General features: G+C 38.0%; 1 protein-coding gene across 1 annotated transcript in view; it reads left to right on the top strand.

The window, feature by feature from the left end:
- Positions 1-23,571, top strand: part of LOC106910509 (neurobeachin-like) — a 49,993-nt gene extending 26,422 nt beyond the window's left edge. The window contains exons 7-17 of the mRNA XM_088011678.1: positions 712-864; positions 5,138-5,305; positions 10,610-10,699; positions 12,413-12,605; positions 13,345-13,416; positions 13,561-13,716; positions 14,170-14,340; positions 18,835-18,936; positions 20,356-20,552; positions 20,865-21,016; positions 22,359-23,571. Of these exons, the coding sequence (XP_087867804.1) occupies positions 712-864; positions 5,138-5,305; positions 10,610-10,699; positions 12,413-12,605; positions 13,345-13,416; positions 13,561-13,716; positions 14,170-14,340; positions 18,835-18,936; positions 20,356-20,552; positions 20,865-21,016; positions 22,359-22,449 (1,545 nt within the window). The 3' untranslated portion in view covers positions 22,450-23,571. The remainder of the gene's footprint in view (positions 1-711; positions 865-5,137; positions 5,306-10,609; positions 10,700-12,412; positions 12,606-13,344; positions 13,417-13,560; positions 13,717-14,169; positions 14,341-18,834; positions 18,937-20,355; positions 20,553-20,864; positions 21,017-22,358) is intronic.
- Positions 23,572-25,374: the final 1,803 nt, after the last annotated feature.

The raw sequence follows: 25,374 nt of genomic DNA, 5'->3' as shown, positions 1-25,374 counted from the left end.
CAGCCTCTGAATTCACAAAGATGTAAGAGACATAACAAAAAAGACATGCGGATGTAATAGCAGCGAAGAGCGGTTCTTCCATGTATAATAACCATTTATCAATTTTCTTCCACTTCATATTTATTCATCGACTTGTGTTGGTTTATCACATAAAATACAAATGAAACCTACAAATGTTTGTGGTCATATTGAGAAAAATGTGCCAAAAAACCCCCAAATGGGGTATGAATTTTCCAAGAAACTGTCAAATATATGGGATTTGCCCTTGTTTAAGTACAACAGAAAATCCTGTTGGGAAGTGTGTTGTCTCAAAGCTCAGGTCAATATTTGCTCTCCCCTTGAGTGTAAATCACACTCGGCTTTACATTAAGAGCTCTTTTACCAAGCTCACTTCCCCTCCACAGCAGGGTCCTGACCCCATCACAAGAACCTAGAGACTAGAGAGAAAAACCCAACTCAGTTCCAGTTTCATTTAACACACCTAACACCTCTGCCTGGAATAACTGGACTAGCGCCACTCGAAGACCCTCCCATGGCCTGCTGTTCAGTTTGTTTGTGTTACCTTTCCCCTTGAATTTTCACTTCATCTCAGTGAAATTGTTTATGTTGTTTTTTTTCTTCCTTTTTCCACCTTTATATCCACAGACATATTTGTTTTCAGGCCTTCAGAATCACCCGTGGTAATATCATATGAACATTTCTCTTCTTTAGGAATTGATTCCCGAGTTCTACTATCTCCCAGAGATGTTTGTTAACAGCAACGGCTACCATTTAGGAATGAGGGAAGATGGAAACATGATCTGTGATGTGGACTTGCCAGCCTGGGCCAAGAAGCCTGAAGACTTTGTTCGGATAAACAGGATGGTAAGCATTATGAGGATTGCCTGTTTAAACTCCATAGGCGTTTACACACAGGAACAAAATGAGGTCTTCACCATATAGAAAAAAATGAACTTGTTAATATGTTAATATTGCACTTAGCAAAATAATTTTTATACTATCTCATTCCTTTCAGTGAAGTACATTTACTCCCTGCGTAGGAAACTATTTACCTTTCTTGGTGAATATTGAATAATTTAAGTGATTTAAAATGATTTTATTTTGGTTTTTGTAACTTTGAACTTATATTTAATTCATTAGTATGTAACTTTATTGGTTTGCTTTAGAATTGGTGTTTATGAGTTGTTACACTATTTACATTGCATTGCTCGAAAAATTTAATATAGCGTCTTTTTCCTGATCCATACTTATCTGTTAGTGTTCAATTTAACAATTTTACAATATATTCTATAATAATTAATACTCAATTGTTACCCTCTAACCTTTACTTATAATGTCTTGTCTAAATTGTGGATTATTAAACTCCTTACTCAGTACTATCTCTCCACCCTGAGTTCCTACAATGTCACTAGAGGAGAGGGCTAAGAGCAATTTTATCTTATAATGCTACCCTTTATGAAGCTGGGCCCCATGACTTGGGAGGGGTCAAAGGTCTTTATGTCTGAGAGTGTGTGTTTAAACACAGCCCACAGCATGGGACTCCCAACTTCCAACAGGTTTCAGGTATACAGCACCAAAACAGCAAATCAGGGTCATTTGTTACCATCAGATAAACTCAGTTTTTCCTTTAGTCTCAAATGACTTGGTGCAGAAACTCAGCAAGTCTGCTTTCTGCATTCACACAAAAGCTACACACAAAGGCCACTTGATAAATAGCTTGATATACACTGCAGAACTAAGGGATTTTGGTCGCAAATGACTCTGTATACAAATATGAACAATCCTACTATTGGGTCAGCAAAGGTGAACAAAATGTCCTATTGTCCTTTTACGGCTTTGTGAAAAAGGCAACTAATATTACAAATAGAAATCTGATTCCCACTGTTTAATATTTAAAGTCTTTTCATAGCATGTAGCGCGCTCATGTTTAACAAGCCAAACAACTGTGACTACTTTGTGCCAAAGGTGGAGCAAGGCAGCAAAAATGTACCTTATATTCCCAGTAAAAGATTTTAATATGCATCTGCTTTCTAATTTAGGCATAACGACCGACTTCCTCTATAAACGCAGGGCAACTTCTGCAACACAGCTGGGCAGAAACAATATACCCTGAGGTTAGGGGCCGCAGTGTTTTTGGACCTGAAGTAGAAGGACGCCATGGGAACACTCTTGACCTTTTCAGCAAGAGTGGCAGAGTTTGGCTGGTCTTATGCAGGTGACCTTTCCCCAAGCTCAACCCGCGCTGCCTGGTTGTGCTCCATCAGGCGCGTACACCAGCGGAGAGGGGGGGGGGAGGGTACGGAGGAACAGGGAAAATGAAAAATAGTTAATGGCATGTCCGCATCACCTAAACAGAAAAGGCGGTTGAATGGAAGAGAAAGGAACGGCTGCAGTGGAAATGTTGTCATGTTGATGGGATAAACATGCCTGACGTTACCTTGGATTTTTAAACTGTTCAAAAGAATCGTAGTGCAGTTCTTCTATTTTTGCTTTCTTTTGTTCTTTTTTCCCCAACGTTTACTTCCTCTTTTATTTCCTCTTCTGTCGGTGAATCTTCTGGACTTGCATCCCTTTATCTCCATCTCTTTTTTTTCTTCCCTCCTTTCTCTGTTTCTTTTTTCTCCCTCCCTTCCTCCTCCTCCTCCCACTTCCCATCTTTGCATGTGCCACTTTCAATTGTCGTGATATGCCCTGTGGCAAACTCTGCCTCTGTGAGCTTGAGCAGGCTTTGTTGGTAATGGCTGTTATTCCTGACGTGAGGGGAGGAGTGTAAATTTCTCTTGCAAAGCTTCACCTCTGCCTGCATGGGAATTATGTTGTAGCACGCTGTGGAACAATGCTCCGACCCCCATTGCATGTTTTCTATAGGTGCTGTAGATTTGTAATGAGCTTTCTTAAAATTATACCCAGCGTCTCTCTCCAGTCCTCCCACAAGAAATCTAGCTTGTTTTTCCACTAAAGCAATTATTCTTCCCTTTTTTTTTCTTTTTTTAAATCTGCAGTTAGTTTTAAAGTGTGTTTGATCTTGGTATTAATAAGGGCATTTCTTTGTCTCCACAAAGAGACTGTGGTAAGTGTAGAGATAAGGGAAGTTTGTCCTTTGTTAGATCGTTAAATTAAGTCAAACGTCTCCATTTAACCTATAATAAAACGGCAGTTATTTTTCTGTGGCCTAATGGTACAGTTGGACTCTGAACTGCAAGTTAAATCCATAACATTTCCCTCTAGGAAATGTGCTTTAAATTGTTTTGTTACTGTCTATTTCTCAGAGACAATAATATATTCATGTCTTTTGGGAAATCATTCCGAAGAAGTTGAATTTCTTCAAATTCTGTTTCTTTGTGTATTTTTTGTTTTGTACAGATGAATGAAAAAACACACTTCTACCCTTGCTGCTTTGTCTGAGCAGCAGCTCCACAGTCTATTTAGATCACAACAATGAGCCGGAATAATAAGAAAAAATAACGCATGAAAAAAGATATGAAAGTTTCTCTCCACGAAGTTAATTATTGATCCTTAGTCTTACTCTTCCACAAAGCCTTTTTTGAGTTCACAGTGATTATCCCCCTTACTGTAGAGTTGCAAAACTGAAGGACCGAAAGCAGCAACAACAGGAGCAAAAGCGGCTCCCACTAAGATTTCTCCACTTGTTTTTGGTATTTCCTTTAAGATGCTTTAAGAGGCTTGTCACAGTTTTCATTTTCATAATTTGCTATTCTGCTCCTTTTCTGTTAAGATTGAGGATGCTGTGTAAAGTTAGCTCAAACGGTGCTTTCCCAAATGATTCCTTTTTTTGTTTTCCTTCGTCCTCTTGGTGCCAGTTTGTTTTGGCCATGGTTGCTAAATCTCACTAAGTCAGTGAGGCACCTAAGATGACGTATTTCATCCCACTGGCTCATTTCCTTATACAGAGTATGCACTGTATGAGTGAAAAGCGGATTTGTGAATATGATGCATTTTGCTGGTTGCAGCTCCTTGCAAAATTCTTCATTCTCCTTTAACTTATTGGATTTTTTTTTTTAAATATAAAACCCTCAAAACACTCAACGTATTTTATTTAACAGACCAACATAACAAACTGAACATGAATGTGAATGAAAGGAAAAGTTCATGTAGTTTTCCATTTTTTTTTTTTTTTTGTTTTACAATGAAACTTGCATTCCTGAGGGGATGGATACTTGATGCAAGCACCTTCTGCTGCATTTCCAGGTGTGTGCCTTTTTGGATGTGTTTGCTCCAAGTTAGCACACACAGACCAGCAGCTTGAAGGCCAGTTTTCTTCTCCAATTAGCACAAATTCACTTAGACTGGATAGAGAGCAACTGAGAGCAAACGTTTTCAAATCTTGCCACAAATTCTCAGTTGACTTAGGCGTGGACATTGAAGTTATCCTTTTAGCACTTTTAACCATTCTGTTTGAACTATGATTATATGTTTAGGGCTGTTGACATTCTTACAAGTAAAGCTCTTCTAAACTCCCTGCCCTGCTGAAAATAAGCAAACCAAAAGCATGACGCTGCCAACGCCGTGTTTAGACTGTAGGTTTGGTACATTCAGGATGAAGTGAAGGGTGCTATCTCTAATAGCATCCACGTTCTTCAGAATTTTACATTAAAAAAAATACTAATTTTTACATCACAATTTTGTGCTATTTTTGTGTTGGGCTATAGCATATGATATCCATAAACTACATTGAAATTTAAAAGAAATAGGAGAAGGCTTAAGTGGTGTGAATGTAACATAACGAATGTCTGCCCCATCAGACAGGCTGCATTACGTTTTCACCCAACCTTTTTGCTTCATAGCATTGTTTGAAATGTCTGTGACTAGGATTTAATGTTCTGCTTGGTCATCATTGTGCAATATCAAATTGTCACCTTACTAAGTCACAAAAAATGATTTTGGCAAAGAAAACAAGAAAAAATAAACATTTTTTGGGGCGGTGATGTTGCAACAAGATAAATTTGCCCAAAAACATTACTTTTGGCAAAAAAAAAAAAAGAAGTTCTCAGACCATTATTTCAGGAATTATCTCCACTCTGTGTTTTAAGTTGAGTTTGCCTTGTGACTTTTGCCTCCAGTGCTTTGTGTTCCTGGGGTGCCTCTCACCTCTAATTGCCCTGTGCTCCTCTGACAGGCCCTGGAAAGCGAGTTTGTGTCATGTCAGCTGCATCAGTGGATTGACCTTATTTTCGGCTACAAGCAGCGAGGGCCAGAAGCAGTGCGTGCCCTCAACGTATTTCACCACCTGACTTATGAGGGCTCCGTCAGCTTGGACAGTATTGCTGACCCTTTGCTCAGAGAGGTAACGCTCGCGGAGACACACACACACACACACATACGTATTCTCACGGTGATGAAGCCACCTACTCTCTTACTCACCATGCATGCAACTTCCTGTGTGTATTTGTCCAGACATGCCTTGCAGTTCCTGGAGCGTTCATACCGTTGCGTCTGTCAGTCAATTAATATGTGATGCAAGTCTAACCCGTAGGATAATCTGTCAGGGTTGCTGATTCTGCATGTTTACTACAAGATTGGAGTCATTTTTGTTGACATGAGATTTTAACTCTGCTGTTCGGTGAAGTCGTTTTCTTTGAATATCATTTCAAGTACATTTTTGACCTTGTTAACGTCATATTTCAACGGTCTATTTTGGAATGTGCCGAACGTCGCTTTTCCTAATCAGGTCAAAATATCTGTCTGAGCTCTCTGATCAGTCACAAGCAGTCACTCAATGAATAGATACATGACATAATCCTCTTATTTTAACAAATTAACTCAGTGACTATTAGGTGGATTGTTCCGTTTGCATAATTGCAAAGGGAAAGGGGACCAAAGACTGCAGCAGCTGGCATGCATTGTGGCACTTTCCAGTGTGAGCTCTCCTCTCCCTGTGATATTCACCATCTGCTGTCTGCAAAACAACTCATTTATATACTGTCACTTTCAGGGGCGCCTTTATTTATCAAGTGACCACTATGCAAATCACCTGCAGAAGATTTGGCTCATCTAATTACCAAACCATATCGTGAAAGGTTTGGTTTGTGTTATTTCAGGAAATAGTTTTGACGATGCCTTGTTTATTTTCCTTCAGACTGGAAGGTTTTTAGCTGTCTTCTGCTGTCACAGTTGTTACTTTGAGGGGTGACAGTACTCTTAGTTAGTCTCACATTAGGAAGTCAGATATTTAGAGTCCCTAATTATGCTCACATAGCTGAAAGTGTGAGATCTGAATTTAATTGTGCCAGAAACTGGATCGTCTAAATTATGTTTTTTTTTTTGTTTGTTTGTTTTTTTGGTTTTTGTTTTTAATATGATGAGCACTAATTAAGACAAACTGTCCAGCAGGTTTTGTAATTCATTATATTTCATATTTTATGTTATCATTTTTATTTTTACTTTTCTTTGTCCTTGAAATTAAAAACCTATGTCAGATATTATATAGAAAAACAATTATTTAAAAGAAAAGAAAAAAAAAATTAATTAGTTAATTAGGTGGCCTTGAGGTGTAATATTGACAACAAAATAAAATTACACAAAAACATGCGTATCAAAAATACGTTTTGATGGGAACAACAAAGATTTATATACACTAATAAAAAATTTTTTTCCAGAAATATTGCTCTATTTCTATATTCTATATTATATGTTAGTTTGAGTTTGCAGTAAGTTTTTGTACGGACCCAGTTCATTTGTGAATCTAATTTAGTGTTTAAATGTCGGTTTATTGAAACACACAATATTTATTACCTTAGAGAGCTTATACATTTGCTGTATACAATCCAAAATACAGTTTTGTAAACATTCCTGCTGTCTTAACAGTATGTGTGCATTAAAGTACGGCCATTATTAACAGAATCTAATGTTGAATGAGACATTCTAACCCATTTCTGAAACTCATTTGTGACAGAATTTATGTTTTTAAAAATAATTTTCAATATGTTGTGTTTGACATTTACAAGTTGATTTTGTTTTGCATTCTAAAGACATCTGATTTCACTTTAATTTGAATCCCGCAGAGACAGAGGATATAGTACAACTAAAGTAGAATAATTTTAAGGAACTATAGGATATTAATATTGCTCAAATTATGCATTTCAGTCAGGGTTTACTAATTACTTCTACTACTCCCCCACCCCTCTCAGGTTATTGTGTTACCTGCTTGGATGAGTCATTGAGGTGGAGGTGGAAGTGTGCCGAGCGTTTGTCTCACTAAGATTTGTTGATATGTGATGATTGACTCCTGGTATTGATTCATCCAGGGCCTGACAGGTGAAACTGCCGACCTGGCATTAGTCACAACAATTAAGGCATTTGAAACGTCAAGAAATTAGAGGTCACGAGAGATAATTTCCTTGTGCGTGTCAGATGAAAATGATGACACTTCCTGACATGCTGCCAGGCCTCTGGTCTGTGGTTGAGGAACAGTGACAGCCCTTCTGGGCATGCTGCCGGAACAGCAATCCTTCGCTGTGATGCCTCTCCTGACACCCTTTTCTTATGGAAAAACATGACAGCAACCCCTTGATTCAGACCCCACTGTGTCACTCACAAGTAAACAGACAAATTATTCATCAGTGGAACTCTATTGCTCCTCCTGCCACTGCCCCTCCTGCCACCTCTGCATCAACAAAGACGCCAAAGTGTGCTGCTGCAAGCCTCTGACAGCCTTTGAGCTTGTTGACATTCTTTAAATTGATTTCACCTTGATATTCTGATGTTGATGAAATACAAACGTTCAAATGGTTTCCATTACTGTCTCTATCGCGTATCATAAAGATTTTAATTCCCATTATATGTGATGAAAGCAGGATTAGACACAGGCACTTACCCGTGGACAAATTGTCTGAGACATATTTGCTCTCACTTAAAGTCATATAGATGTCCATTCCCAAGTAATCACTTGAGAAAAAAAGCTTCAGGGCGACTCTTTGTTTTACTTCAGGATTACATTTGTGACAAGATCGTCTGAAGCAGATTTCTGTCGACATGTAAAGCGTGTCATTACATGGGAAACTAACACTGCTGCTGTGCATTCCTTTATGTGGTTTCTCTGGTAAGTTATTTTTTTCTTGTATAAAACGTTTTTGTTCCCTAAAAGCCAAATTATTGGAAATCATTTGCTGTGTTGCCTTTGACCTCTGTCAAAAGGTCAAAAAGCTTGCTACAAATTTGTAGCTGCCATTTCTGGTCTTCAGTGATTCAAAAGGATCTCACCTTTCTGCTTTAGTCATCACAAGGGAATGTTTGCTTTTGTGTTGCTGCATGTGTGCTCTGGAGAGCGATACTAGTAGATCCATCCGACATCTGCAGGTCAGTCTCGATAAAATAAAAGGTCATTGAAAAAAGATGATTTATCTCAGTAATTCAAGTCAAAAATGTAGCTTAACACATTACTGAGTCCCTCAGTGAGGTTTAGGTCATGCGAGTTTGTTGACCAATACGGACAGCAATACCACGGTCCATAAACCACACAGTGGTTCTGCTGTTATTGTGGGTAGATGTTACATCTTGTTTAAAAATAGCAGTGGGATTTTCTTGGTTGCTTCTGCACCTTTTTTCTGCTTCACTAAACAAGCAATCAGAATTTGTGAACACAGCCAGTTAGTCAAGCTCCTTTTATAGTTAACCTTAACCCATTACATAACATTTCTCAATTAAAAAAACCCCCAAAAAACAAAACATTTATTTTATTGGTCTTATGTACAATTCGCATCATGTTAGAAACAAAACCCTGGCTTTCGAGTTTGGAATTAGCTGTAGACTATGATTATCAAAGGTTTTTTTTAAAGGGTTTGGTTTGTTTGACGCAGCGCAGTGTGGAAGTGAACTTCACCATCTGAAAGTCTAACAGATGTTGCAGTTCTGGTCTCCAATCGAACTGAAGCTACCGGACTGTCGGACATGAAAACACCTTTAGACAGGAGAACATAATGTTATGAGGAATGCAATGTGCTGCTCACCCAAGCAAGGCAGCTTTTGCTTGGAGGGAAAATAATCTAAATGGTTGCAGTGAGCCACTTCTCAGCCAAAGAGCAAAGCCTTTAATGACATGAACTAATGACTTGCCTGTTTCGTTGTGCTACCTCAGACTGGAATACAGACATGTTTTTGTCATCCATCTCTGGGGATCAGTGTCCAAGTGGCTGAGAAATATTGATGCGTTTTGATCAGCTTGTGAAATAACATATCGATGATTTAACCTTCACCCAGGTAAATCCTCACAAAAGAACTCAAATGTAAAGAAAACTAGCCAGAGATTCCTTTGAAAAATAATATGCTTCAAGACTATCATCGTTCAGCAGCCCAGTTTCATCATTATGAGTAATTTGATGTTTTCCACATGACAGCTATCTCAGACTTTATGGTGTATGGATCGAGTTTCTTTATTTGAACAGACACCTTGACCCTGAACCTAACCTTAAATACCCATAATGTCAGTTGCCTCAGTTACTTGGCAGACTTTGTTGTAAAAAACACGCTAACGTCTAATGGTTCCCAAATGTGCAAACCAGCTCACATGAAACTTTCACTGCTGCATCACAGCGCTCGCCAGTGTGGACATTGCCTTTTTTGGAGCCGTGAAAGATCTGAAGTGACCGAGCGGTGTTGGGGGCGACTGTGTGCTTCGCAGGTGGCCTGTCCCAATTCGGCATCACCTCCAAAAGCCCTGCGCCACATCTCTGACTGTGGCATTTGCTACCCAATGGGTCCTTTTTGATAGTGAGTGGTGTGTACAGGGGCAGGGAAATGAGGGCCAGTCACACAGGCAGTCAGGAGGTTCAGACGAAAGGCTGTATGTTTCATTGTGCACAATGGCATTGATGGACATCTACAAGCTCTTCTGATGGTGGAAAAGGCTTCAGTCACATCAATCACCTCCACCTTAGAGTGCCACGCTTTCAGTCAAGCTCAGCAGCTCTTACTGCTTCTGTTTAGTGTAGTTTTTTTCTTGTTGCAAGCAGAGAAGCTCTTTTGTCTTTTTTTTTTTTCCCAACGTTTGTTTTCTAAAAATAGAAGAGCTCAGATTTTTGTGGTGGTGTTCTTTTTTTCACTGTTCGTTATCTGACTTCAGTTGTATTTTCTCCTTGTTGTTCTCATAGTTTCTCCTCCATAAATCATCCTTCATTGAGGTAGTACCTTTACCTAACTCACAAAGGCTATCTTGTGTTTTTGTCTGTGTGGTATGTGTGTGTGTGTGTGTGTGTGAGTATGACTATACACACATGCTTTTGTGCTTTGTTTCAAGTACAATAACATCTAAAAGCACGCTGGCCTGCTGCAGTTCTATCTGGATGTCACTCCAGGTTAATGTTTGTGCAGTTGGGGCCCCTGCTCCTGGAAATGGGGAATGGTTAACTGAAGCATGTTAATAGGAAAAGGCTTGTCTCTTCCACACTAACACTTGGATGACTCTGCAGGCAGAGGGGGAAGGGGGAGCACCCAGGCGGATTGGGAGTGCACCCCTTTCCCTTTACCTCCCCCCTTCCTCAGAGGCACGGCTGAGTTAGGATTTGCTTGCATTGTCAAGTAACGCATTGACCCATCACTTTGATGCATATTGATTGTGACAGCCACTCTCTCACTCTCTCGCTCTCTCCCGCAGGCCACAGAGGCGCAGATCCAGAGCTTTGGACAGACGCCATCTCAGTTGCTTATCGAGCCACATCCTCCACGCAGCTCCGCCATGCACCTGGTGAGAACAGTGAGCATGCTGGGAACCTTCATTGCACCTCTGGATGTGTGTGTGTGTGTGTGTGTGTGTGTGTGTGTGTGTGTGTGCGTGTACGTGTGTGTGTGTGTGTGTGTGTGGGCTTCAGGGATGCTAGGTAGACCTTCGATATTTTGCTCTGTGTTTACAAGCGGTAATAAGTTTGTGAAAGATGATTTCCAACTTGGCATTCTTTTTTCTTTAACAGCAGTTAAATATTTAATTTTTATCTTGTGTTGTCACAGAGCCTCTGTTCAACTAGCAGTTATTAGGACCAGTATTCTGTGGTGTATCTTAACTGGTCATTTTTGAAAGTAGTGAAGTTTAATGAGAACACTGCTCCCTACTGGTCTAAAAGCCCCGTTTTTCCAATTACATTTATGTATGGTGCCTTGCAGAAGCAAACAAACAAACAAAAGACCCTTTAACTTTTTCTCATTTTGTCACGTAACAATCACATATAGTAGTGAACAGCATTTTATTGGTATTTTTTTTAATGCACCAACACTTAGTAAGAGCATTGTCATGAAGAGGGAGGAAAATACATGATGATTTTATAAGTAATTTACAAATAAGACTCAAAAAGTTTTCTCATCCCCTTTTACTATGATACCCCTAAATACAATCCAACAAAACCAATTGCACAGTAAGTAAAACTGGATCGATATCAACGTTTATTTCCTTCTTGCTGCCATTTGTGTATATTTTAGGATTTGCGTATGTTGAGCAGAGAAAAAAATGTTAGCGGTGTCATCGTCATTTTTCGTGATGTTGACAGGCAAAGATATGTATGTAATATTATCAAATATTGGTTATCGGGAATAACAACAATATTAATGTCGGATATCAAATTTTCACGTTGGTGCATCCTTACCTAAAACTTTTTTAAAACTTTGTCATATCTTAAAATTTATGTTCAGATGCTACTCATCTAAGCTGAACATATAGACAGACCACAAATTTTTGATTTTAAAGTGTCTTTTAATTTTGAAAATCATGTATCATCTTCTGTCTTCTTTTCAATTACATAACAATAAAAAGTTGAATTAAAACATTGAAGGTTGTGGCTCAATATCTTATGTGATAGTCACATGACAAGAAATGACATTTGTAGCTACTTTTACTTTTAAATAACATACAATGCCTGCAGAGATGATTATAAAACTATTTTATTAATTTAAGTCTGCTCAATTCATCTGCTTTCCATGTTTAATAAAAGTAGTTCACCCTCAAAATATTATTTTGACAGGTTGTAAATGTATTCTACGTTTGCAGAAGAAATGAGAAAAGTTTAACTATTTAACAATTCAAAACAAAATCAGCTACAAAACCTTAATCCAAATACTTTCTTATTTTTTTTGTTTTATGTGAAACAGGCTGGACATTTCTGATGCATGTTTCTGTATCAACCATCTCCTGTGTCTCCAGCTTTCTTTGCCTCCTCTTGTTGTAATCCTTTGTCTAATTGCCAAATGGGGATGTTGCATGAAGTTCTCCTTTGTGTCTGAACCTTGTCTTTTTTTTTCTTCCACACTAATTCTTCTTGCATTCTTTTCTTACATAATTCCATACCTCTTCTCGTCATCTTTTCTGTGCCCTCCTTTCTTGCTCTCAACCTTCATCGTCCCCAACCATCATGACGCCTCCATTTTTTTCCCTCCCCCCATATTTTTGTCTTTTCTCTCTTCTACTCAATAGTGTTTCCTTCCGCAGAGTCCTCTCATGTTCAAGGACCAGATGCAGCAGGACGTCATCATGGTGTTAAAGTTTCCGTCCAATTCGCCGGTTACGCATGTGGCTGCCAACACCCTGCCCCATCTCACCATACCAGCCGTGGTCACCGTCACCTGCAGCCGCTTATTTGCCGTCAATCGATGGCACAACACCGTTGGTGAGCGAAGTCGATGTCGCGCAGGAGGTGCTAGAAGTTCAAACACAGACATATGCTGGTGGGTGGGGAGGGAGGGATGTGGCACACCACATGTGATACCTACACAGCAGAGGTCCTGTAAAATCACTTCATCACAGTCACACAAGAAACCTTCCCACTGCTCGTAATAGAGTTGTTGCAAGCTGTCTATGAGAGCGACTAGCACCTTCCAGGTAAGCTGACGATGAGTGTTTCCACATGTTTCTTCTCAGACATGTGTGAACAACATTACCCACGGAGCCCCTCCCTACGAACAAGCCTCACCTCAGGGTCAAAGGGTCAAAGCAATGGTTACTAGGAAATTAGGCTGCAACTGCACCACATTCTCCTCACACGTTTCCATCTGTCACTGCAGAAAGTACGTACCACTCAAGACCAAAGAGTACACAGTGTGCGGTTGCCCTTAATGAACACAGCTGCAGCGGCCTGACCATCCTGTTGGAGAGGAAGGAAATGTGGTCTCACTTTTTGAAATAAGAATGATAATAAGGTTTCCGTAATTTCAGACATGTCCCCGAATCAAAGTGGTTTTAAGACGCCTATTCACATGAATGAAATGACATTTGACAGTGGAACTGAAAAGTCTAGTAAGACATAAATAAATTGTTATATCATGGAAAAATATGAGTGAATGGCTGTGTGACTGTGTATGAACGTGAAATTGTAAAACTGTATGCAACGTATGCTTACATGAATCCAGGTCTCCGAGGAGCACCAGGCTATTCTCTGGAACAGGCCCATCATCTCCCTATAGAGATGGATTCTCTGGTTGGTGAGTGAGCTCAAAGGAGAATACACAACTTCAAACTAGAAAAGGACATAAATATTTGTCCTTTACGTCTATTTTAGAAAAAAAAAAAAAAAGGAGCTACACCTCGGGTATGGTACTGTTTTTCTTTTTGTGTCTTCCTCTAAGCCAACAATACTGGCAGCAACAAGCGTCAGATCACAGACCTAGTGGACCAAAGCATCCAAATCACCACACACTGTTTTGTGGTGACAGCTGACAACCGCTACATCCTGGTGTGTGGCTTCTGGGACAAGAGCTTCCGTGTGTACTCCTCTGAGACAGGTAGGTTATAGTGTAAACTCTGCTTCCTACAGGGCTGCGCGCTGATGTGTGGAGGACTGAATGCTATGACAGTAATGATACAGTATTGGTGCAACTGTCTCCTGACACACTTGGACACCAAAGTTGATAGATATGCACCTACGCAACGAATTATTAACTGCGATGAGAACAACGTATTGTCCCTGTAGCTCATTAATTTTATTTTATTTTTTTAATTCAGCTGGGACCTCATGACATGGTTTGAGAATAAAGTGCTCTGTCTCCTTGATGTTTTCATCTCTGAATGTCTCCCAATCCCAGTATAATTTGCATAAAAATTATGCGGTTTTTTTAATCGTGAGCAGCATGATTTTGGTGTTTATAGTTGATTCATTTTTCCCTTAGAAGATATAAACCAAATAATAATAATAAAAACAAACAATAGAAATCATCTTTGCTCTTTTATCTGTTTAGGCAAGCTGACCCAGATCATTTTTGGCCACTGGGATGTGGTGACATGTCTGGCCAGATCAGAGTCGTACATCGGAGGCGATTGCTACATTGTTTCTGGGTCTCAGGATGCTACCCTGCTGCTTTGGTACTGGAGTGGGCGGCACCATATTATTGGTGACAACCCCAATCATGGTGAGTTTTCACTTTTTCTAAGGTTTTTACAATGGGGGATAAACAAAGTAAGAAAAAAAAACACAAGTAACTGTCTTTTGTTCATTTATCTTAGACAAATTACAATTTGCAGCCAAAACAGACAAGGCACACAAAATTAATTCTGTTTTCTTATTGTGAAGGTTTGAAGGAAGTTGTATCTCTGGAGCCAGCCAATCAGATTTCAGAGTAGATATTAATGCACAGACAGAACCTTTTCGTCTCTTCCACAGCTTTATTTATGACTTTGAAGTTTATGTTGCCTGAAATATTCTCACTTTATCTTTGTTACCTTCTGCTTCCCACCAAGACAATGCATTTCACTGACAATCAAACAATACTTATATCTCAAGTTTAAAATGGTAGCTTGCAAAGAAAATAAAATTAATGAGCAAAAACAAACATGAAAATTGTCATTTCTCTTATTTGGTGGATTATCAACACTTCCCTCCTTTCTGATATTTTCATATTACCAAACCCTGGTGTGCATTAGTCTCAAGTGCTGGATAAAATTGCAAAATTAGTTATATATTATTTAATTCAAACATGAACTTTGTTCTTTCTTTTGAAGTTATTTTCCATGAACTCTATCAAGGTACATCAGGCTGTTTTTCAACTGAAGCAGAGGGCTTTTGATCAACACAGGAACAAAAACGCTGTTCATCCAAAAAAAAATCTAAAAGTTAAGCAGAATAAATTATCTTCAGGGCAGCTGTTTGATTATTGATACCGAGTAGAACTATTTTCAACAAGAGGACGCCAAGGGCAAGATTAATATATTTTTATTAATAGTACTCTAGGAAAACATGGTAACACTTTATTTGAAGGGGGTTGAATAAAACTGTCATGACACTGTCATAAACATGACATAACACCTGTCATGAACATCAATAAGTCGTCATGAATAGTTATTACTGTTGTCATAAAGCGTCATTCGGTAAATAATGACACTTTTAATACAAAGTTGACATTATTCAAAATGTCTTTGTTATGACAACTTGACATTAACCAGGAAATCATTACTGTTTAAACTTTACCTTTAATAACATAAAGTTACCCAATTTTTAAAGTGCAATCAATAATACTTTTATAACAAATTTATATCAGTAATCATGTTCATGACAGGTGTTTATGACAGTGTCATGTCAGTCTTATTCAAACCCCTTCAAATAAAGTGTTACCGAAAACATTCACATTTCTGTTTGTATGATAAATTTCAAATACTGGTTACTTTGAAGTCCAACACACGACTAGGTGCGATACACTCTCATTTTAAATGAATGCCAATGTCCCAGTTCTTTATAGAATACTGAAATGATCAGAAGAGACGAAGAGCTGTTTTACCAGTGAAAGCTATTTGTATTGTAGTAAAAAGTCACTGCATTACATTAACATATTTCTGGAATCATGAGCTGAACAAAAACTATGAATGGGATGAAAAAAATATTGTGTAATTTAAAGAAAACCCCAAAACCAAAAGCTGATGAGTCACACATTTTGAGCTTATCTCGGTGCTCACGAGAAGTTGTGATTTTTGTTCAGTTACAATGTATTCCAAAAGTATTCTCACTACATTAACTTTTTTTTAAGTTTTGTTAGACCACCATAATGGTTTTGAGTGAATTTGGGATTTTGTGTGGCAGACCAGCAGGAAGCATTACATAGACGTGAAGTGGACGGTTATGGTTTATTTACTTTTACAAATAAAAATCTGAAAAGTGTGGCATACATTAACCCCCTTTGATATTCCCAATTAAAATCTCATTGCCTTCAGAAGTCCCCTCATCAGTAAACAGAGTCCACCTCTGTGTAAGAGAAGTTACAAATTATTGACGCAGGAGAGTCCAGTAAAACCGCACACTTCAGATTTTGTGAAAATGTTAAAAAGCATCTCTCATTTTTCCTCAACACATCTGCATCTGCTACTTTCTTGTTGGCCAGTCAAATCATTTCGTTGAAATGTCTATAGGTTTGATGAATCCTTTTGTAAGGCACTTTTAAATGTCATGTCAAATGTGTTTTTGTTTTCTACTTCATCGATGCTCTCAGACCTTGGCATCAGGGTGTAATTACTGCTCCTGATTTGGTCCCCATTGGGGATTGGCAAAGCAATGATATCCAGTTTTAATTCATCATCACTGCATGTGAGTTGAGTTGAAAAATATTTTAAAAAACAAATTTGTTTTTCAAAATGTGATCTGGGTACTGCCTGTTACAACTTGTACATTTTGAAAACTTGTGTTTTCAATTGTGAAAGATTGTAGGAGCTCGAGATTAGTTGCAAGCATCCTCTAATTAACTTCACTGAGGCTTTGACAGTTAATTAAGAATTTCAGCTTGGATGCCTCCAATTAGCAAGGGGCAACAATACTTGTGTTACTGCAGCAGGAAGAGACTATTCCCCTGATATCCACATCACAAGTGCTTGCAATGCATCTTTAGTGGACAAATAGAAAAGCTAAAGAAAGAATAGCGACTAGGAGATGATTTAGAATCACCCATGAAAAAGTATAGTGTAGATTTTTCTTTTTATGAATATCCTGATTTTACCTCTGTTATATTTTACTTAATGCCTTATAATTTATTTATTCATTTATTTTGAATAAACTCGTGTTCGCCGTCATTCTGAATGTGTGTTCCGGACTGGAAATCCACCTTCACAAGGTTGCATGTGATCTAATGTGATTTAATTAAACCAAGCGCAGGTCCAACTCCACCATGGTTCAATGTCTCAGTCTCATCCATCCACACTGATGGTAAAAGGTATTTTTACCATGTTAATTGTGGTGGCTGAATCTACCCATCCCAAGGGCCACCAAAAGAATGAGTGTATTCAAAGCCCAGTGATTGAATCTTTTGATGAGCAGGTGAGCTTGCTTTTACTCCCCAAGGACGTTTTTTTTTTTTTTTGACACTCATCCTATTCAGTTCCCCCTCAGCGACAGGTGTGGAGACTGACAGGGCAGAGCAGGTCCTGGTCTCTAAGGGACTATGATGCATCGATCATAGTCCATCTTGTTGACTGGACTGCATAGACGTATCAAGCTAGTGGTTTGCACTGATTGTTGGTTAAAACACATCTGCATAATCCTTCACAGAGATTACTTAAATTCAGATCCAGATTTATTCAAGTCCCAAATGGGCAATTAATGTTACAGCATGTGATTATAAAATTACATAAAAACTAAAAGACAAAGTAGCAAAAGTAAAAAACAAACAAAAAAAAAATACCCCACCTCAAAACAAGCATCATATATAAATCAATACATAATGTACAACAGTGTACTTCCCTTTCTTTTTCAGCCATTCAGTTGGATTGATGCTGTGTTTAGGATCATTGTCATGTTTATGAATGAAGTTCTCCCAATGTTTATCTGTCTGACAGATAACCTCACATTTCACCCTGGAATACTCTGGTACATTCAAGAGGTCATTGTCAGCACAGTGAGTGCAAAGTGTTCAGATCCTGTGGCTGCAGATGCACTTAGACTATCAGACCTCCAGCATCATTTTTGCTTATTGGTACAGTTTGTTTGCATTGCTACACAAGTCTTGCCAAAAATGGTGAAGAATTTTATTATTTTCTCATCTGTTGTGGGGTCTTTTTAAAAACCTAACTAATGCAATATTTATTTTAGAGAGAAAATGCTTTGTACAGGGTTAGTTCCTGTCTCAGTCACGAGGCCAGCATTGGGATTTAGACTAGACAGGATGCCTCTCCATCACATGGCAACATAGATACACAACCATGCGTGGATACACTTATACATAATGCAATTTCGAGTATTTGCTTAAACTAACTGCCTTTTTTTTTGGACTGTGATGGAGAAAGTTATCTGGAGTGAGAACCCATGACTAAATTGGGTGAGCTTGCAAGCTTCAGAACTAGAGTCAGGGTTTGAACCCAGAACCTTTTTGCTGCAACAGTGCTTACAGGGCAGCCGGGCATCAACTCTCTTTACATGCTCGGTCATTGCCAACATCGTTTCTTTTTGGCTGTGTATAGAAGCAGCAAAGTTGAACCGCCCTCCCCCCACCGAAATGTCTAACATCATATGTTATTTAATTTAGTTTCATATTTCATTGCATGCTGCTAAGTACAACTTTTTAAAAAATTAATTTGTGATCAGGTTATTTTTAGACAGATTACTTTCCTATGTAGCAAGATCACCGGGTCAGTGGCTCCAGGTGCCATGAATCACCCCTCAGTAACCTCTGCCCCTGCAATCATCAATCAGGAGGCGCATGGGAGTGAATCAAGCCATCTCTGCATTTGCATAACAATTCATAGGACTTTCCTTCCAGCAGATGTATGTCACAATCCCTGTGCTTTTATTTATTCTTATTGGCTAAGAAATGTTAAATAGATTAAATCTATAAAACTAGTTTCACACAACTGTATTAAACCGAACAGAACATTTGTTAAACTGAGCCTGTTAATTAGTTAATTGATGGTCCACATGTCTCGTCCTTTAGGCGACTACCCAGCACCACGAGCAGTTCTGACTGGTCATGACCAGGAAGTTGTGTGTGTGTCAGTCTGCGCAGAGCTGGGCATCGTCATCAGTGGAGCAAAAGGTCAGTGTTCTTCTTTGTCTATCCGTGTAGCTGTCATCATGGAAAAGTGGAGGACCAGAAATGTGTTAAATGTGGCTCTAAAGCAAAACTAATTCACAAGCAAACTGTACAAACAGTACATTTATTACAACAATAAAATCATCCCTGTTATCAGGTGTTTTCCACTGGGCATTAAAAACAGCAGTTGGCAAATCACTGATAAAAAACAGTCTGGACAAGTTGCTATTGCAGAATTACAGGCCAACTTTTGACAGTGTCTCAACAGTTAAACAGCTTCCTTCTCTCAGCCAACTGCTTTGACGTCGTTCAGTCCGGTTTTCCAGCTTACCACAGTATTGAGACTGCCCTCGTCAAAGTGTTCTATGACATCCACCTAAATACAGACTGTGGAAAAACCACAGTGTTGGTTTTGTTGGCCCTCAGCACAATATTTGACATGGCTGACCATGACATAAGCAACTGGAGATTTGGATGAGACTATCTGGACCAGTACTTGACTTGCATAAAGAACAAGGATTTCTTAGGTAACTTCTCGTCAGAGTGGACAGTAATTAAATACATAGTACCCCAAGGGTCAATCCAGGGATCCTTCCTGTTTAATATCTATATAGTCCTGTTTGCTCAGGTTATAAATTGTAATAAGATTAGTTACCATAATTATCCAGATGATCCACAGCTTTACTTTACAATGTCACCAAATAACTATGAGCCCATCCAAGCACTGAAAAAATGCTTGGGACAAATCAATGTGTGGATGTGTCATGCCCATCTACAGCTGAACAGAAAAAAAACTTAAGTTATTATCTTTGGACATACAGAGGAACAATCAAGAGTTGTTGTTTACTTAAAAAGGGACAATTTACATCACATTATATGCCAGTTTTAGCCTTAAAGGCTAGTTTATTTTTATCTGTCCCTCAGGGGGCAATTAATATTAATACAACCTGAAACCAAAATAAAAATAAAACACATTGTTGTATCAACCTTCCAGAAGACTCGGGTCTTCTGGGTCTAGTTTGCTCTGCATTCCCAGAACCAGAACCAAACATGGAGCAGTATTCAGCTTCTATGCACCACAAATCTGGAACAAACTTCCAGAAAACTGTAAAACAGCCAAAACACTGAGTTCCCTTAAATTAAGACTTACCCTGTTCAGAGTTGCCTTTGATTAATAACTGATTAATATATTTGATAATTATTAAATATAATAATTTTGATGGTGGCATTGTTTGTTGCTTTGTTTCATAATTGTATTTGTTTTTAACTTGTATAACACTGGCTATTGCTGAAATGTGCAATAAACATAAATATACTAATATTTGCATTCACAGCCTGACCGGTTGAAAACAATGAGAAATATGTCCAGCTCTTTTTGTTAAAACATGTACAGGTACCTCACACTGTGTTTGGGTTTGACAGAGGGTCCTTGTCTGGTCCACACCATAACCGGGGACCTTCTACGGGCCCTAGAGGGGCCAGACAACTATCAGTGCCCACGGCTCATCTCGGTGTCCAGTGAGGGTCACTGCATCATCTATTACGAGAGAGGCCGCTTCTGCAACTTCAGCATAAATGGAAAACTGCTGGCACAGATGGAGGTCAATGATTCCACCAGGGTAAAGAAAGTTGACATTAGCATACTCAATGAAAATGTCCTTACATACATACAAAGCAATTCATATCTGGGGCAAATAGGATTATGCAATCATGTTTTCTTCCTTCATACATTTTCACAATGACTAAGGGAAAAAAGAAAACTAAACACATGACCTCTGTTATTCTCATTGTGTACATTCTTCATTCAACTTTAGGGATTAAATTTATAAAGAACAAAACTATTTAGCTGCATATTTTACATTCTGCAGTAAAACCACAATTTTTGATAAGCCTAAGGTGGTGTGTTTAATTTCTCTGTATCCCTCCTTAAGGCAATTCTCCTGAGCAGTGATGGACACAACCTTGTGACAGGTGGAGACAACGGTGTGGTGGAAGTGTGGCAAGCTTGTGACTTTAGACAACTCTACATCTACCCCGGCTGTGATGCAGGCATCCGAGCCATGGATCTATCACATGATCAAAGGTTAGGTTTGGGCAGTTTCATGATGGTATTTTACCTCAGAGGATGACTTTTGTTTTAGTTTCTTTTAAAACAGATTTAAATCCTACTATCAAACATGTCATATGACCCATGAGAACTGTTTTGATACTTCTCCCTACAGAGACGATGATAGCCGTTGGTATTCAAAGCTAGAGAAATAGAAAAAAATGTCAACCGTATCCAATAGGAAGCCTAGATTTGTTCTAGGTTTCATTAAGATGCTCCATCTTTTATAAACTGAAAAACTTTCCTAGTTTTTTGTGCAAATTACTGACTTCTCTCGCATCAAAATGATCAAACTAATGAAGAAATCTTTTTAATTTAAGAAAACAATAGAACAGGGAAAAGTTGAGAGCAAATCCTGTCTAACTGGGAGTGCAAAGAATAATTCATATAAAGCAGAAGCTTTATGCTGGACTCAGGTCCATGCAACTGTGGGCCAAATTTCTCAGAAATGTCATTTTTCCTCATGTCCAAAAGGGGGCAATAGTGTCAAAACTTGTAAATAGTTGGAAATTAGTTTAAAAATTCTGCTCTTTTACTGAGGACACAACGTTGCCCTTGTTTCCCCTGTGGTTCCATTTGCAACAACAGGTTCCTTGATAAAAGTTTGAACATTCTCTAGCATTTGGTTCAAATGCCTAAATTCTGAGTATTAACATGTGACTGTTTGGAATCCCAGTCTCTAATTCATCAAATAGTTCAGTAAAGAAATATCTGCCCTCTTTACCCAATTCACTTGGTGTGTTGATGTGTCATGTGTAGAGGAGTAAAGTGCTCATAACCTCTTTTTCTGTTGCCAATAATACACCAAGCATCTTTAAGATATTCTGCACATAATTTTAATACTATATGGTAGCAGATGTCAATTTTTGTGTCTGAAAAGTGAGTTTTAGAACAATTTATCTGGTTTGAAAAACAATGGAACGGTAGATTTGATTCATAGTTTTCGGATCTAAAATAGGATGTTTCACCTTTTATTTCTTTTAAGGAGCTGCTGCTTTACTTAGTTCCACAACTTTGCCTTCACGAGTTCACTGCAAGTAAATGCAAAAGTAAAGTGGGGTTTATAACATGAGTTACAAAGAACCATTCTGCAGCGACTATTCACAATGCCTCAACGTTCAGAGCCTTGGGGTGAAGCAGTAAGAGGCTACCCTGATAAATCAGCAGCTTCAGTACATTCCAGCCAGACATGGACACAGAGGTTGCAGAAAGACATTGAACAACTAGCTGTAACCCAGTAGTTTTACTCTGCATGTTTCTCCATATGCTCTACATTACATGTTTTAAAGTATATTTATTCCCTTCTGCTACCCTTTAGGACTTTGATCACTGGCATGGCATCTGGCAGCATTGTGGCATTCAACATAGATTTCAACAGATGGCACTATGAGCATCAAAACAGGTACTGACCAGATGAAAACTTCCAACATAAAGGTTAAGAAAAAACAAAACCTGCTAACCTGTGACTGTGATGAGCAGAAGAGGATCCAAATAGCAAAGAAGGGATCAATCAGCAGGAGAACATCAAATATTTTTATGTTCATCTGACCTCAGAGGCAACCACATTCTGATTTATCTGCTGCTGTACAATCTGGACACATTGTTTTATTATTGTACCTTAACACCAGCTAAAGTCGTCTCGAACTGAGACAAGTGGGACTGTTGTGATTATGGAGAAACTGAGGTGATGTATGCACAGATGTTAAATTCTAAATGTTTCCCTTTTAAACTGGAAAAAAGTAAAGCAACATATCAGCTGTTCACACATTTGACAGATATTTGGGAAAAGTGTAAAGAGAAAGATCTAAATGCTGGTGGCATAAGATTTTTGTTAGCGGTAAAGGCTTAATATTTAAATGCTGTGGGACAAGCCAATGAAATGAGAGGTGCCATTGTGCAAGCCATGAGTTATTGTAGTCATCACCTTAAACATTTGTTAGTAACATGGGTAAAGCTGCTGTGTGCACCTAAACAGAGGTTAATTTGTATGTTTGTGAAAAGACTAAATGTTCATATATTTGTTGTTCGTTAATATGGAAAAGTGAGTTTTAATGTAATCTTTGTGTCCTTTGTGATAAATGTTTTTAATATGCCAGCAACATTTAAATGTGACATTGCCTTGTTTGTTTTTTTGTTTTTGTTGTTTTTAAGTAGGACTATTAGTTTACATTTTTTGTTCAAAAGATGACTCAAAAAATGAAATGCCAAATTTGTTAGATGGTATCTTTTGATTTCCGTTTATAGCAAAACTGACATTTTGGAAATGTCATTTTAATTACCATGTTATTAATGGTGCATTAGACATCAGTTCTGTTATTTAAAACCTTTGTATTTTTTATTCTTTTGCACAAATGTTTTTATCATGTTAATTCATAAACTGCACTTACCGTCAATCTGTACTCTCATAAGCAATATTTTGTTTCTGAATAGATTTAAGGAAGGTTTTCTGTTACTTGACATTAGTTATTAATGCAGATAAAGTGCTCTATTTTAGTATATTGATTAAAGCTATTAAAGCATTACTCTGCTCATTATCTGTCAATCTGTATGAACAAAAATATGCAAATTAATAACTTTTGGTTTGTTTCTAAGCACAGGTCTTAACATAAAACCAATCTACCTAAAGCTATAATTTTGCATGCTAAGATATTAAGGCGGCACTGGGTTTACTATGTGTTCAAATAAAACTCATTTCAAAAAAAACAATCTGTTTTTCACTTATACAGCAGTCCATAAATTCCATGCAGTGTTTCAATATTCATGCAGTGTTTTAATATTCCAGCTGTGCAGTGTCATTTTCATATGATTTAATTTAAATGCAACATATTTGGAGATTGTAACTGCATTAAAAAAAAATATGGACCTGAGTGAACTTATGTAGTGTTTCTTTAAATAAATGTAAATTGTAAATCTGAAATACAAAGGGTGGATTTTTCTGGAATAGTGTTTGGTTATGCTGCCATCTGCTGTTTGAACATGATCAGCAGTTTAAAAATGTTTTTCTTCAGGTTTTTGTTTTTTTTCAGAACAAAGTTTTTTTGTTGTTGTTGCTTTGTTTAATACAGTAATACTTTTCAGGTGGCAAGTCATGAGGCACCTAAATATTTTCACACGAGGAAAACCTATTCACCATTAATAAAAACGTTTCTTCACCAACTTGATTTCTTTGTGCTGTTTGGTACTTCCCCCAAAAAAGTCCTTTGACATTACAGTAATGTCAACAAATGTGTTTTAATTTTATCAATTACCATGGACAGACACTATAATGCAAACTATTCATATAGAACAACAATTGCAGGAATTTGTTCATTTTTGTTTTACAGCAAAAGAGCAGAATAGTTCCATAGTATGCACTTTATCACATGCAGGAAAGAGCCTGGAAGACAAACATTCAAAACTTTTGTCTGAGCAAAATTAATCGCGTAATGAGAAAACATACAGGTCTTAAAAAAAGTACTTGCATAAATCACATTAAAATGACTATTAGTGGAAGCACTGTTGAATTCACTTAAGTGTGAAAAGTAACTCGTGTTGCACCATTTAACTCCGACAGGGAGGCGTGTCAGTTGTCTGTTAGAAATACATTTGTTTTGGCATTCAAAATGGACATTTAGTATTGTGCGCTTTGTGCACCTAATTGCACTTGAGTCCAGGTGTGCCAAGGCAATGCCTTGATAAAGGTGCAATTTTCAACATACTGTGCTCCACTGAGATTCATCTGCACCACCACCATTACAAGAACTAGTTTATTAAAACTAATTTCCTTTGTGAGACAAGTTAATAGAAGTACTAGGTGTCTTTACAGTTCAGAATGATTTAATGAGCAGCATTTGTCAAATGTGTTTAGGAATTATGAGTCACATCTTTAGATCCCAAAGCACCATGCTTTCAAGAAATGTAACGCTGCAAGATATTAAGCTAATAATATATTTGAATTGAAAATTTTTAAAGTAATATGTATGAAACATATCAAACGAGGGTTTAAATGCAAGACTTCAATAAACTTGTTCTTGTGAAAATTTAGGCAGTACTATGTTGTAACCATGAGGGGGCCCTAGTGAACTACCTCAGATGCTACCTTTCAAGAACAAATTGAAGCTGTATTTGTGGCTTAAAAAAATATTTCCACAAGACTCCAATCAGCTAATTTGTCATTTTTTTATCTCCATCTGCCCCCCCCCCCCCCATCTTCTTGCTCATCTTTGTACTCATGCATTACCATTTGGATAAGTACAACTACACCCCAAACTAAAATTTAAGAGAACTACATCAATGGTGAAATGATTGCAGTGCCCCTGCTAGTCCCAGTTTTTAAAGCACCAATGAAAAAAAAA

Source organism: Poecilia mexicana, unplaced genomic scaffold (assembly GCF_051168715.1).
Source record: "Poecilia mexicana isolate PSO_F unplaced genomic scaffold, ASM5116871v1 scaffold_13, whole genome shotgun sequence".
Classification (NCBI taxonomy): Eukaryota; Metazoa; Chordata; class Actinopteri; order Cyprinodontiformes; family Poeciliidae; genus Poecilia; species Poecilia mexicana.
This window is presented reverse-complemented; position numbering and strand designations above follow the sequence as displayed.